At 41.0% G+C, this 14,549-nt stretch overlaps 1 protein-coding gene across 1 annotated transcript in view; it reads right to left on the bottom strand.

Moving 5' to 3' along the window:
• Positions 1 to 14,549, bottom strand: part of LOC134529939 (solute carrier family 41 member 1-like) — a 95,100-nt gene that overhangs the window by 72,992 nt on the left and 7,559 nt on the right. Inside the window, exon 3 of the mRNA XM_063364486.1 lies at positions 9,393 to 9,474. Coding sequence (XP_063220556.1) covers positions 9,393 to 9,474 — 82 coding nt within the window. The remainder of the gene's footprint in view (positions 1 to 9,392; positions 9,475 to 14,549) is intronic.

Below are 14,549 nucleotides of genomic sequence, written 5' to 3'. Positions count from 1 at the left end.
GATTGTGTCCATTGGAATGAATTTCACTACTTAATTGTTCACTGTTTGCTGGATACTGTCTAGGGCAAAATAAAAAGGTCGGTGATACAAACATAAACGTAACACGAATTCTTGTGTTTTAGACGCATTCCCTGCGACCAGAAAGTCGATGTGAAATTCTGGTGTTCCTGGTTAGTTGATAATGGGTGGAAAAATCGATGTTATGAACGAGTGAGCAGCCCAAGTTCCGCCTGAAATCCGATTCGAATGACGGCAACGCGGTATTTCAACTGCGGTTTCGTGAGACGAAAGAAAGCGTTAGGAAACATCAGAAAAGCGTTCGCCCATGCTCCTATTACGAATTCCTCGCACGACAAACTTGCGCATTGGTCTTGAAAAACACAACAAATAATAATTTACATTTACCATTCTAGGCTAGGGACGAAACCTTATCATCAAACATGAAACATAACATGACAGAGCCATTGTCTTACGCAGACGGCATTAGTTCCAAGTTTACAGGCACATCAATAACAATGTGTCAAGACTTTGTTATCAAAACCGTGTTCTTCGTTGCATTTGAAATTATCACATGCGTGACGTAAAAGGAAAATATTAAGTTTGCTTTCGTACTTTTTATCAATGGGAAATACCACTGATGATAAAGCTGCACCGTAAATACTTTCAAGGTCACGTACTTCTGAGGAAAATATTTAATGTATGGTAATTATGAACAACCCGCAAGAGAAAAAATAATAAAATAAAACACGGATATAAACACTGCGATCGTTTCGGGTATAATTGGAAGCGTAGTTTATAAGTTGAGGTTAGATGATAGCATATATACATATTTTTTCTTTTTAGCGTGATGCCCTAATTGATGGGAGCCTAAAGGAATCCGTTTACGATGCTGCAAGGAACAATAAACAAGGCTTAGAAGCAAGCGGAAGATTCCCTGATATTTTTCTGACGCTATTGGACGTGGCATTTACAGAGGAAACAAAGTACTTTTAACCCCGTAAAAGTTGAGTGTATTTTTCAAGGAATACATTCGGGAAAGAAGAAAACATATGTCCGGACAAATTGCACATTTTTTTTATTTTATTTTGCGTTTGCGACTGGCCAACAGCTTTACGCCAATTAAGGCTGAGGTCCCCAGAAATTGCGTGGCAAAGTCTATTCTATTTTACAAAATCACTCGCTCGAGTGACTGGCCCGTAGGAATAACTCCACTAGCAATGCAACAGAGCGTAATCTTAAACTGCCTTAATTGCGCAGTTAGATATTTTCCACCACCTCATGTGTTTATTTATAAAAAAGCTTCATTAAAAAAAATACCAAAGTATATTGAGAATAAAAAAAATTGATTTGTTAAACATAAAAATTTTTAATTTAGACAGTTTTTGGGTTTGTGATTTATTTATATATTTTAAACATTTTTCGCGAAGAACCTCATTTCGTTGTATGACGGACATAATCCATAAATTAATACCGCTGTGGGTGTGAAAAGTGTGAAAACCCCTGAATTAAGCTAAACGTTAAGAAATGAAACCCTCCAGGAGTCGATCATGGGAAACCATGACGTCATCCCCGGCGCGGGCGGCCGGAATCGAACTCACGATCGCCGCAACAGCGATGCTCGGCAGACACTTGCGAGAAGTGCCGCACAGACTCAGAGTACTAGGTTTCTGTTCAAGTGATTGCGCCTGCGTGTCCCACGGTTCAGTTGTGCCAACCCTAACACTTAGGGCCCCGCCTGGCCAGGCGCACACACGGCGTGCGAACATTCGGTAAAAAAAACCACGCGATTTGAAAGAAGAAAGAAAAACAGGCTCAACATCCCCTAATGGGGTATGTTTACGAAACAAAAAAAATTGGTTGTCTGTAAAGTCGGTTTACGGACGATAGTTTAACGAGACAACGTCAAAAAAAACCATTGATGAAATGATTGCATACTTTTAAGAATAAAATTGAATCATTTTTATTTTAATAAAAAAGAATAAATACTTGAAATTATACTAGTAATCAGATTTTTAAAATGCAAGAATAATTAACGCATATTGCCAAAATTGTTGTTGTAATAAGCAATGAAAACCACATTAACTTTTCACTTCACTTTATAAACAGTCGAGTGGAAGAGAGATAGATGCGGCGCAAGCGTACAATGAGCGTAACGGGACACAGCGTAACGGAACAATGTGCGTAACGGGACACTTTTTCGTGCGGCCGGCCGGCATTTATCGATTTATTAGACGTTGTCACGTCAAAAATGCTGTCCACACGAATATATGATAATAATTCCCTCACCTTTCCTGTACATTGATTCCAATATTTTGATAAAACTTTAAATAACATAACTATTTTGCTATTTTATAAATATTTCTGGCCTTGGATTATATATATATTGAAAATTCAAACATAAAATGAATACGCGATTCTACAGTTTGTGTGTCTATGCACTAAAACAACCACCTAAAAAAAAAAAAAAATTCATTGTCCGGGTGATAGCAGACTGAAAATATTTTTTTCTCTCGGATTATCATCACTGGGAATTATTATGTGTTTTCCAGGATCCCAAGTGAATTCCCTGACTTTCCCTGACCATTTCCAACTTACATTACTTTTTCCAGACTTAACACAATGTGGATATCTGTAAAAAAATAGGACCAACCGTTTTGTTCATAAACTTGCAATGAAATATTGCATGAAGGTTGGCTGTGTATCAGATTGTTCGAAAACGGAATATGATTAACCACACCTGGTCATGGCATGCAAGATAAGAAAATTCGACTGCCGATATCAGAAATCGGGCTCACCACCACGTTCGGGACTTACAGTGGACTGAGAATTTCACATGTACTCGAACGCCGCTTATCGAGGTTGTTTCCCACGTCGCCGCTCCTGCTGATAACACGTGAGAATCATACGCCAAAGATATGGATCCTGCCCACCTGTGCCCAGTTACCGCAGCGTAAACACGCGAGTGCTTCTGGCCTCGTCCAGTTTCCTGTCAAATCATTTTTGGTAATGTTCCTACACTTGAACGAATTTCATTGACTTATACGTAGAGACCTGCCAAATTCGCGGATTCATTCGGTCATAGGCTAGAATTCAAACACATATACCTCTTAGATAATTTTGCTATTGGCTTATTGTTCATCTGGACGAATCTCAACCAGTTATAAAACCTCAACCAAAGAAGGATCGAATCACAGACAAACCAGCTGAGACGACTTACAAGTCGGCAGCCAATGAACTTGCGTTATTTGCCCGAGTGTACAGGGGCATGTGCAGTCTATCCTGAAGGCCATCGAAACCGCGAATTTTGCAGGTCTCTACGTTATACGTTTACCATTTAAATGTAGCTCACTTTATACAGCTACATTCTTCCGTAAACAAAAATAGGAGGGATAAAACGTATTCATCGGTAGTGTCTTAAGGCCCCCGCCTGCCCGGGCACACACACGGTGCGCAGAGCTTCAGGAAATACACACGTGATTTCAAAACTATTCAAGATATCCGAGTGGGGTCTGCTTACGAAAAGCATTTAAGAGTTCGCTGATGGCCGAAAAGTACTTTTGATTTCGGATTAAGTTTCTAAACTGTATTTTTAGAAGAGTTAAAATGGCTAAAACGCATGTTTTCAGAGTAAATTTTAGGCGTAAAGCAACTGGTACAGATTCTTGAAAGCACTTAAGGGACTTGAATTACACTTTTATCTTCATTTATCCGCCATATAATGTTACGGTCACCGCTCAAGTTTCACAGTTGTCCTGTGACGACGAGAAGACTGCGCGCCAGTCCAGAGGAGACACCGCGCTGGAAGCACCAGCGAGCGTCGCGCTTATCATCCCGCCTCATCGACACACATACACCCCTGACGAGGCGGGCCTCTTAAGGATATTTCCATGCTACCACCCGCTTGCCACGTGGCATCAAGCGCATGACGACTCATGACGAGACTAGTTGTCGTAGCTACCAACGGTTCGGTGAGTGAGCGGGCTTCTGGAGCGCTCTCGATGAGAGAGGGCTCATAAAAAGTAATGAGCCGTGGCGAGTGCTGCGAGTCGCTGGCAGTTTAGTGCAACAAAAGAATGAGCAACCAGGGGTGCCGTTCCACTCTGTCAGGAATTAGGTGTGAGAAAGACGGGCGCGATAAACGGAAGCGCACAAGGAATAAGAATTATGTGTACATTACGACACTTGGCGTCGTAAACAGCTGTTCGCGCCTGTGAGGTAGGCAATCCACTATGCACACAATACCGGCGTGTTGCAAGCCTGTAAAGTCACCCAGCATGAGGCCACAACAAGAGCTGGCTGTCAGGCCACGGACAATCACTGCGTCACCGGGTCAGTGGTTTATAAATAAACAGACCAGTAAGGAGGAAAACAAAGCCCTTTATACGATTTTATCTCGCGATATGCAAGGACAGCCTGTAGTCCAAAGTCAACATGTACTCAGAAACTCCAGCACAGTGAAAGTATTAAGGTTCGATCCAACTAACCAAAATGAATTTTCTTCCTTTCATTTTCTCGTCATTTCTTTTAGTTTTCAAGCTATTTCTGTTCTACAACAAATACTTTCAACAGTGTGTGTAATATAATGTATGTGTAATATAATGGGCGTAAAAAGCCGCGGAAGAGACAATAATCAGGAAAACGTGCGCGACTTTTTACACTCTTTATGTTACACTTAGAGAATATTTGTTGAAAATTTTTTTTCGTTACTTTACAACAAGTGCAAGTGAGGTATCGTGTTCAAATTTCATCCTTCGCCCTTAAATAACAGCTGGTATAAGGGGGCAGTCCCCCCCCCCCCCCCCCCCCCGGGCCGATTTAACAATCCCCTCTCTCAAGGGCGCCCGCTTTGGCTTGTTGAAGGGTGATCGTGAAAACCGGTTTCATGCGAAACCAATGGAAAACTTCCTGCGTATTTAAAAAAAAAATGTACTGCTTATTATCTACATATAGGTACGGACCGGAAAAATTCGCGGGTTCAATGACCTCTAGGATGAACTCCATAGTTCTACGTACACTCGATCAAATGTCACCCACTCATTGGCTGCTGTCTTGTGAGACGTTCCATCGCAGCAGCCTGTGATTCGATAAAGCTTTGGTCAGGCGGTTCTCATTTGCCCAGAGTCATCCAGGTGAGTTGTGAGCCAATAGCAGAGGCGGCACTGAGGCATAACTATTTGTATTTTAGCCTATCGCGAAATGCATTCGCGAATTTTTCCGGTCTCTACATATAGGCCAAAATATGGACAGTATACAACATACAAGCATCCTATTCGGAGAAGATTTGCGTCGGTTAAACCCACGCGAAAAATTTTCGCCCCCTCCCACAATCAAGAAATTTTTGCCAGGCCTCCCATGCGAATTATACAGATTTGCGCCCATGGCTGACAACGATGAGAAAAAAAAATTGGTTGTCTGTAAAGTCGGTTTACGGACGATAGTTTAAAGTGACAACGTCATAACAAAACATTGATGAAATGATTGAATACTTTTATGAATAAAATTGAATCATTTTTATTGAATTATCACTATTTTGTATGGATATACAAAGAAGGAGTGAAATGAAATGTACAATTTAATTGATAAATTTACTTTTATTTGCACTCATTAATTCAAATATGTTTATTACTTTAACGAAGAGATTATTTTAACTATAACTTTTATACACGTTTGCTATTTACCTTCTTCCAATCTGTGTTATTCTGTTAAGGATAGGACGATGATAGGAAAAGAAGGAAACGAATTGGAGTGTTTCAAGTTTAATGTGCCTCGAAAAAGTCAAATCGATGGTTTTTCCAATCGAGTGGAAGAGAGATAGATGCAGGGCAGGCGTACAATGAGCGTAACGGGACACAGGGCAACGGGACAATGTGCGTGACGGGACCCTTTTTCGTGCGTGCAGCCGGCGTTCATCGATTTATTAGACGTTGTCACGTCAAACAATTCTACGTTAAATTTCGTGTCCGAATTTCGTATGGTAAGTTGATTCGCAACATGAACAACATGAGAACACATGATTTTGCTCATCAACATATCACTGGCGAGTACTGTAAGACTAGCACACAACATTTATTTTTGTTTTCAATAAATAAATTCAATATTTCAAAAAAAATAAAAAATACTGTAAAACTAAGTATCACAAAAACAGGAATCTATGGCAATAAGCCTTGATCGTTATTAGCTACATGCATATGTTTGTTAATAACTACGTTATAAACGTGGTATTTTTTCTCCCCATTCCATTTGGCATGATAATTGCGATAAATAATACAGCTAAAATATTTTGTGAGTCTTTAAGTAACTACAGTGTTGAACCGTGTGTAACTCGACACGGTCGCCATCGTTATGTTTGAAAATTTTGTTGTAAAAATATAAAAACTCGGTTGGAAACTGCCGTAGTTGTGTGGAATGACTTAGGCTGTTGTTGTCCCAAGCTCTCTGTCCCGGACGGCCGGATAGAGCCGGCGGATATAGAGCTAACTTCATCTCAGTCCGACAAATAATTTTTTTGACGTGACAACGTCTAATAAATCGATGAACGCCGGCTGCACGCACGAAAAAGGGTCCCGTTACGCACATTGTCCCGTTGCCCTATGTCCCGTAACGTTCATTGTACGTTTGCGCCGCATATATCTCTCTTCCACTCGATTGGAACAGCCATAGATTTGCCTTTTTCGAGGCACATTAAACTTGAAACACTCCCATTCGTTTCCTTCTTTTCCTATCATCGTCCTATCCTTAACAGAATAACACAGATTGGAAGAAGTTAAATAGCAAACATGTATAAAAGTAATAGTTAAAATTATCTGTTCGTTAAAGAAATAAACATATTTGAATTAATGAGTGCAAATAAAAGTAAATTTATCAATTAAATTGTAGATTTAATTTCACTCCTTCTTTGTATCCATACAAAATAGTGATAATTCAATAAAAATGATTCAATTCTATTCATAGAAGTATGCAATCATTTTATCAATGTTTTGTTATGACTTTGTCACTTTAAACTATCGTCCGTATATCGACTTTACAGACAACCAATTTTTTTTAATGTCAGCGTTCTGTACCAGGAAGTAGGCGGGAAGTTCTTCTGATCCGGACAGCCGTCGCTACGTGACCTCGGTGGAACACGGCCTTGCCTGTCGAGGGATGGTGGAGGGGGGGGGGGGGAGTCTAGCGCCGCGGACTTGTGCGCAGGGGCCTTAAGGGGCCCGCCTCGTCAGGGGTGTATGTGTGTCAGCGAGGCGGGATGATAAGCGCGACGCTCGCTGGTGCTTCTAGCGCGGTGTCTCCTCTGTACTGGCGCGCAGTCTTCTCGTCGTCACATGAGCGGTGACCGTAACATTATATGGCCAAGAAATGAAGATAAAAGTGTAATGCAAGTTCCGTAAGTGCTTTCAAGAATCAGTACCGGTTGTTTTACGCCTAAAAATTACTCTGAAATCATGTGTTTTGGCCATTTTTAACTCTTCTAAAAATACGGTTTAAAAACTTAATCCGTAATCAAAAGTACTTTTCGGTCCTCAGCGAACTCTTAAATGCTTTTCGTGAGCAGGCCCCACTCGGATGTGTTGAGTAGTTACGTTGTTTTCCCTGAAGCTCTGCGCACCGTGTGTGTTCCCGGGTAGGCGGGGGGCTTAACGCGACACGGCGCCAACAAGCCAGGGCCGCCGCAGGCGAGGAGCTCCCTGATTGGCCCGTGGTTATTTGACGTTACTTGCTTGCAGGCGTCCGGCACGCTCGCTGTGATAATCAATGACTAGAGACCTGTAAAATTCGCGATTTCAAATCCCTAAAGGATAGACTCCGTGATCCTCTATGCACTCGTGCAAATTACATCTGCTGATTGGTTACCGACTCGCAACACCTGTTGACTGGAATGATCGTGATTCGCTAATTTTTATGTTAAAGATTTTTCATTGGCCCAGAGTCCTTCAGAAAAACTGTGGCCCATTCACTGAAGCAAAATAATTCGAGACCTGCAAAATTCGCGGATTCATTGACCTCTAGGATAGACTCCAAAGTCCTTTAAATACTCGCGGAAATGACACCTGTTCATTGGCTACTGACACGTGAGACGTCTCACCTAGGCTGTCCGTAATTCGGCACTTTCTTGGTTTAGTGTTTCCCATTGGCTCACAGTTCCGCGGATAAAATGTAGGCCAATCGCAGAAGCGGTACGAAGGCATAGTTGTTTTGATGCTAGCCTATCGCGAAATGAATCCGTGAATTTTACAGTTCTCTTCAATGCAATACAGACAGAATGAAAAAAAAAAGAAAAAGGCGTGCAAGGGGTTGGTGAGAAACTGTACATTTTAAGAGCATTTAGAAATTTTGCAAAATCAGTGACAAAACGAATCAATCACTTTTTTTAAAAATCTTAATTTAACTTGTGCATTCTTCCTAATGATAAAAAAAATTATCTATGTGATATGTTGCCTTAGTGTTTTTTGATGTCTTAAACAGCTGTTATCTTTAGATACGCGTGGTTCCGTTCATCGAATTTATTTCCATTTTCGCGAAGTTACTCCTACCTATCGGCGTACACCGGGAGATAAATTGTTTACACATCGAAAAATTCCCACGTTTATAACGTAAGTTTCAACAAACAAATGCACATAATAACAATCGTAAAATTACAAATCACAAGGTTGATCGCCATAAATTGGAATTTTTATGAAATAGTGAAAAGATTTAGTTTTGGGTTTAAAATTTTTTGCAAATATTATATTCATTCATTGAAATATTTAAAAAAAAAGTGAGTGTACTTATGTACGTGCGTTAGCAGTTATGCTTACTTAGCGTAATAAACAATAACGGTAATTTTACATGCAAGCAATGAGTAGAAATAAAATAATAAAACGACTAAAGTTATTAAAAAATGGTTGGTAGAGTATAAATTAAATCATATTAAAAAAATTTCAATAAATACTCAGCATTCAAAACTAATACAAACACGAGTATGAAATTAATAATCATGTCATCTGTTTATTACAACTTATTAATTTAAATTACTTATTAAATATAATTTAATAATTTATATTGAGAATTAATTATACATTCGGGAACATAACCTCACTTGAAAAGTTTATAGACACAATTTCTATCACTAATGATTTGAACACGTTTTCAATATCAATGACTAAATTATAATATTTAAAAGCAGGTATATAATTTTTATTCGAATTTAGCTTTTTTTTTTTTTTCATCCAGTGAAAATTTCGTTGCACGGTGCGCGCGTACGAAATAACTCTCTCTCATTTTTTTTATAACGCTCCTAAAGAAGTATAACATCAGAAAAATAATCATCGACAAACTGTTGTGCTGGCTAGTTATGATTATTTGTGAAGGCCAGAAGGGCGCGCGGGAACACGTGTAAAAACCCCGGGGGCACTCACCTGGCTGTTCGGCGGCGGCCGGATCACATCGCCGCTGTGGCGGGTCTGCTTCCGGCGACTCGCTGACCGCCCGTCGCGTCCTCTGTCCCTCGCGACACTCTCCCCTCCTCCCCTACTCAACCGCCCCTCCTCCTCCTCCTCCTCCGCCCCTCCTCCTCCTCCTCCTCCGAGAGGGGGGTGGAGGGGGGGGGGGGGGGGCGAGGCTCTCCTCAGACCGCCGCGGATTCCGCAAGATAAGACCTGGCGCTTTGGCCCAGCGGGGCCCTAACGGAATAAATAAATTATCCTTCGAAGATTAACAGCGTAGATGCTAGGCTAGAGTCTTTCAATGACAGAAGGTGGCAATTTCTTTAAGTGACCGACTGCCTTTTGCTGGCAACAGGTCGACCTGAAGCTATGTCACCATTCTGGAGTCTGGCTCGATACCCTGCTCGCGACCGCAGCTCACACAGCGTAGTACTGCAGCTAGGACTTTTCAATGACAGATGGTGGAAATTTCTCCAACTGACCGACAGCCTTTTACTGGCGACAGGTCGACCTGAAGCTATGTCACCACTCTGGAGTCTGGCTCGATACCCTGCTCGCGACCGCAGCTCACACAGCGTAGTACTGCAGCTAGGACTTTTCAATGACAGATGGTGGAAATTTCTCCAACTGACCGACAGCCTTTTACTGGCGACAGGTCGACCTGAAGCTATGTCACCACTCTGGAGTCTGGCTCGATGCCCTGCTCGCGACCGCAGCTCACACAGCGTAGTACTGCAGCTAGGACTTTTCAATGACAGAAGGTGGCAATTTCTCTAACTGACCGACTGCCTTTTGCTGGCAACAGGTCGACCTGAAGCTATGTCACCATTCTGGAGTCTGGCTCGATACCCTGCTCGCGACCGCAGCTCACACAGCGTAGTACTGCAGCTAGGACTTTTCAATGACAGATGGTGGAAATTTCTCCAACTGACCGACAGCCTTTTACTGGCGACAGGTCGACCTGAAGCTCTGTCACCACTCTGGAGTCTAGTCCGACGCCACAGTTCGCGACCGCCCCACTTACACGATCATATTACACAGCCACAATGAGTGCTAACTGGCAGCACGACGGGAAACGGCATAAGCCGCCCCCAAAAGACCAGACCTGACCAAACCAATGCGGACTAAAAGTCCAAGTGCCCCACCCCTTGCATAGTAGAACTTCTACCATGCCCCACTCTTCTTCCAGGACCATCCTTCTATTCCTGTAATCCACCTGCTTGTAATAATGCATGACCTTTGCATCCCGCATGTATGTGCCCAGGGTTTTCCCTCTGTCTATGCAGGTTTTACCTGGGCCCAACTTATCTAGTTTTAGTCTAGAATTAAGAGTGAGGGGAGTTAGTCATGGCGAAAACGTCTGCCGTGGCTGGCCAATCCCCTCCTAGCACATGATGCACGTGACCTTTTCTGCATGGTTAAAAACCCGCATGTTTAGAGCGTATAGGGCTTGCCCTGAGACGCACTTAGAGTCTTCCCTACCTAGACCCCTCCCTTACACACTTAGTTTTAACTTAGGTTAGGAAAAAAAAAACGAGAAGCCTAAGATGTCCATCAAGTTCTGTCCCTGCCCGAACACGCCCGAATATTCACCTTCGGCCAACCTCGGGATTTGTTTTATTTTTTCGCAGGAAAAATGAATTCAAATATTAAAAGTAGTCGGTTAGTTTAGCTCCATTAAAACACTTTAAAACACCATGGACGTTTGGTTATGTTTGTATAGCTACATTAAAATAAACAGAGAAATATAAATGTAAATATATATAAATAAACCCGAGGTTGGCCGAAGGTGAATATTCGGGCGTGTTCGGGCAGGGACAGCGCTTGAGTACATATTAGGCTTCCCTAATTTCACAGACGAGAGAGCCACACCCGAAGTTCCCCGACGTTCATGCTCGCTTTTTTCCCCCCGTTCTAGCTGATTGTATAAACCGGTTTGGCATTGAATTTTGCGGTCGATTAGGATAGGTTAGCTACATTATAAATACTTTAAAACATTGTGGATGGTTGGTTATATATTAGGTAAGTATATCTACATTAAAAAGACGGTAAAATCATTTAATGGTTGCTTAGCAAATAACTTTTTAATATGTAGCTATCCAGCGCTAGGAAACCGTTTACATGATTTCACAGAATCTTTAATGTATCTATCCTAAACAAATCAACCGTCCACAATGTTTTAAAGTATGTATAATGTAGCTAAACTCACCTAATTGACCATTAGTTATCATGAGTTGTCCAAAATAAACATTCACGGACACACGGCAAACGAAAAATATGGCAACGTACAAATAAATACCTTTGCCTTGTTTATGGTCTTTCCTTTTATCAACACCGCCATATTTATTTACAATGAACAAAAAAAAAAACATCCGAAGATGCACGATCGGGAGTTTGGCTCTCTCGTCTGTGAAAAGAAGGCTTCCCCCTCCTCAGACGCCGCGCCATCCGCAAGATAAGACCTGTCTCTTACCCCCTCCCCCCCCTCCCAACCACCTACTGAAAACCATCCACCGCTGTCGCTGATTCCTCACGAAACGTCACCCTGGCTGAACAGCCATTCCCAGAAAACAGCTTGTTTCCCGTTCGCCCTTGCACTTGGTTGGCGCTATTCTGCCACGGTCGCACACACACAGACGCATAGACACACAATTCCCTGTCCTTCGCCTTGACGTGTCTCGTCTGCGCAAGTCCCCCCCCCCCCCCCGTCTGCCCGGACACAGACGCGGTGCGCAGAGCTCCACGACAAACAAAGCGATTACAAGACCGCTCCAGACATACGAGTGGGGCATTTCAGAGTTCGCTGAGGGCCGGAAAGTACTTTTGATTTCGGATTAGGTTAACAATGTTCGCAGGCTTTCACGGCCATTGTCTGAAGTAGCTTGGCTTCTGGGTTGTAGCCGTGTCCTTGAGTAGGTAACTGCTCCCTGATGATGGCGACTGCAATGTCGACCGAAACGTTGGTGAATTATTTGCCAAGGACACGGCTACAACCCAGGAGCCAAGCTACTTCAGATAAGGTTTTTAAAATGTATTTTTAGAACAGTTAAAATGGCTGAAACGCGTATTTTCAGAGTGATTTTTATGCGTAAGACAACCGGTACAGATTCTTGAAAGCACTTAAGGAACTTGCATTAAACCTTTATCTTTTATTTCTCTGCCATATGATGTCACGGTCACCGCTCAAGTTTCACAGTTGTCCTGTGACGACGAGAAGACTACGCGCCAGTCCACAGTGTATGTAACTCGCACAGAAGCAACACGCATAATTACTTTCTTTAACTTTTTAAAGTGATCAAGGTATTTTGAGTGTTCAGATCAATTGAGGTCACACCAAGGTGAATAGTTTTAAATTCCCAGCATTATAAAAACCCGATTTTTTTTTCAATTGAAAAAGTGGTAGACGTTGCCATATTCTGGTAGGCATTCTCGGGAAATGCATTCCATAACTGATTCTTCTTCTTATTTATTTCCACCCTATTTGCAAGTCATGGTATCGATGTGATTAGAGACTAAATACCAATTAATTCCTCCACTAAAAGCTCTGAAATACGACTTGCATGCATTTTTCAGCTCCTCCTTAACTCAAGAAATAATTTAAAAAAATTACAAAAATATAATTATTAATTCTTTGCCTGTTTAAGGAGATTGCGGTTTTTTATCCTCATAGGTAGTAAGGCACAAATTTTAGCTTATTAAAAGTGATCAGGAATATGCACAAATTATGGAAGCGATACTCAAAATTATTTCATAAAAAACATCGAAGTAACATTATTTGTTGTTTTTTTTTTGAAGAAAAAAAATACAACTGAGAGCAATTAAATAATATAGATACTCTCATCACCGACTCACTGTCTGACTCTGTGACGCTCTATGAATTCTGTTTTCACGCGCTTACAGTGTAACACTTTCACTGTTCTTTGCTAACCTGTTCCTCCTAGCATTGCTGCCGAGTCCGCGGCGCAAAGGTAACATGAATCGCGTCATATTCTAACGAGGTCGATAGTTTCAGCATTTTTTTTCAGCGATAAAGTAGTTTTCCATGTTTTGGCCACGTGTGTTTGTTTTAATATAATTGAGATTGTTGGCATCCACTTGCAAATATGTCTCTACCAACCACTGCTGTGTCAATTTTCCAGCGCTAATGATAGGATTAAATTGATTGCGAATAGATTTTAACGCACATCTGAACTTTAGCGTGCTAATGTTTTTGCGAACTCTATTCAATTGAGCACCTTCATACAAATTGCACTGTTAATATGGTTGACATACTGGTGTATAGTGAATCGAATCCACAGCAAGGCAGTATATTTAGTGACCAGAGATAATAAACGCGCAATGTAGTTTCTCAAGAGGTTCTTCACTAAAAATATTTTTTTTCTCAAATTATTTTTATCATTTCGTTCGTATATACATATATCAGAAATAATTTTCTTTTTCAATATATAAAAATAATAAATTTAATTTTTATAAATATTTCGTGTATATTAAATTTAAGTGTTTGTTTTATTCATAATTTTTCAACGGGTGGCCAAGTTGTCTAACATCTAACCAGTATTGAAATAAGCTTCTCACGCCATAACACAAGTGACCGGTTTTTAACTGGGCTTCCGATACAAGTGATTTAAGACTGCACGTTAATGTGGTTACATTATGGTCACTGCAGCTACATTTATACCTTGTATAATTTGATACTTCAATACACATTTCACTAACACGATAGTTAGACGTGAACACAAATATTACTTCTCTAAATGTATTTCTAAACACGTTTTCATTTTGGTTGAATATTGGGTTTCGGTTGTATTAAATTATTAAAATCGTGTACAGTCTGACTTATTATGATGTAATGTAAGATTAATTTTTCTATATAATTGAGAAAAAAAAACCTTTGCTTATTTCAAAAGCAAGGCTGTAAAGACGTATGAGACGATTAATAAATATTATAAGGTTTTTGAAGACAAACAGTATATTTTTATAATAATTTAATTTTTGTTGTTGTATTAAACGTCTCATACACAGTAAGGGACTAGAGACAGAAACACAACAACAAGGAATAAGCAGTCTGGCGGAAAGAACCGTTCCAGCATTCGACAGGAGTGGTTCCGGGAAGTCGCGGAAAACAGATAT

This window comes from Bacillus rossius, chromosome 2, assembly GCF_032445375.1.
Source record: "Bacillus rossius redtenbacheri isolate Brsri chromosome 2, Brsri_v3, whole genome shotgun sequence".
Taxonomy (NCBI): Eukaryota; Metazoa; Arthropoda; class Insecta; order Phasmatodea; family Bacillidae; genus Bacillus; species Bacillus rossius.
Note: the sequence above shows the minus strand (reverse complement) of the source record. Positions and strands in the feature narration are given on the sequence as shown.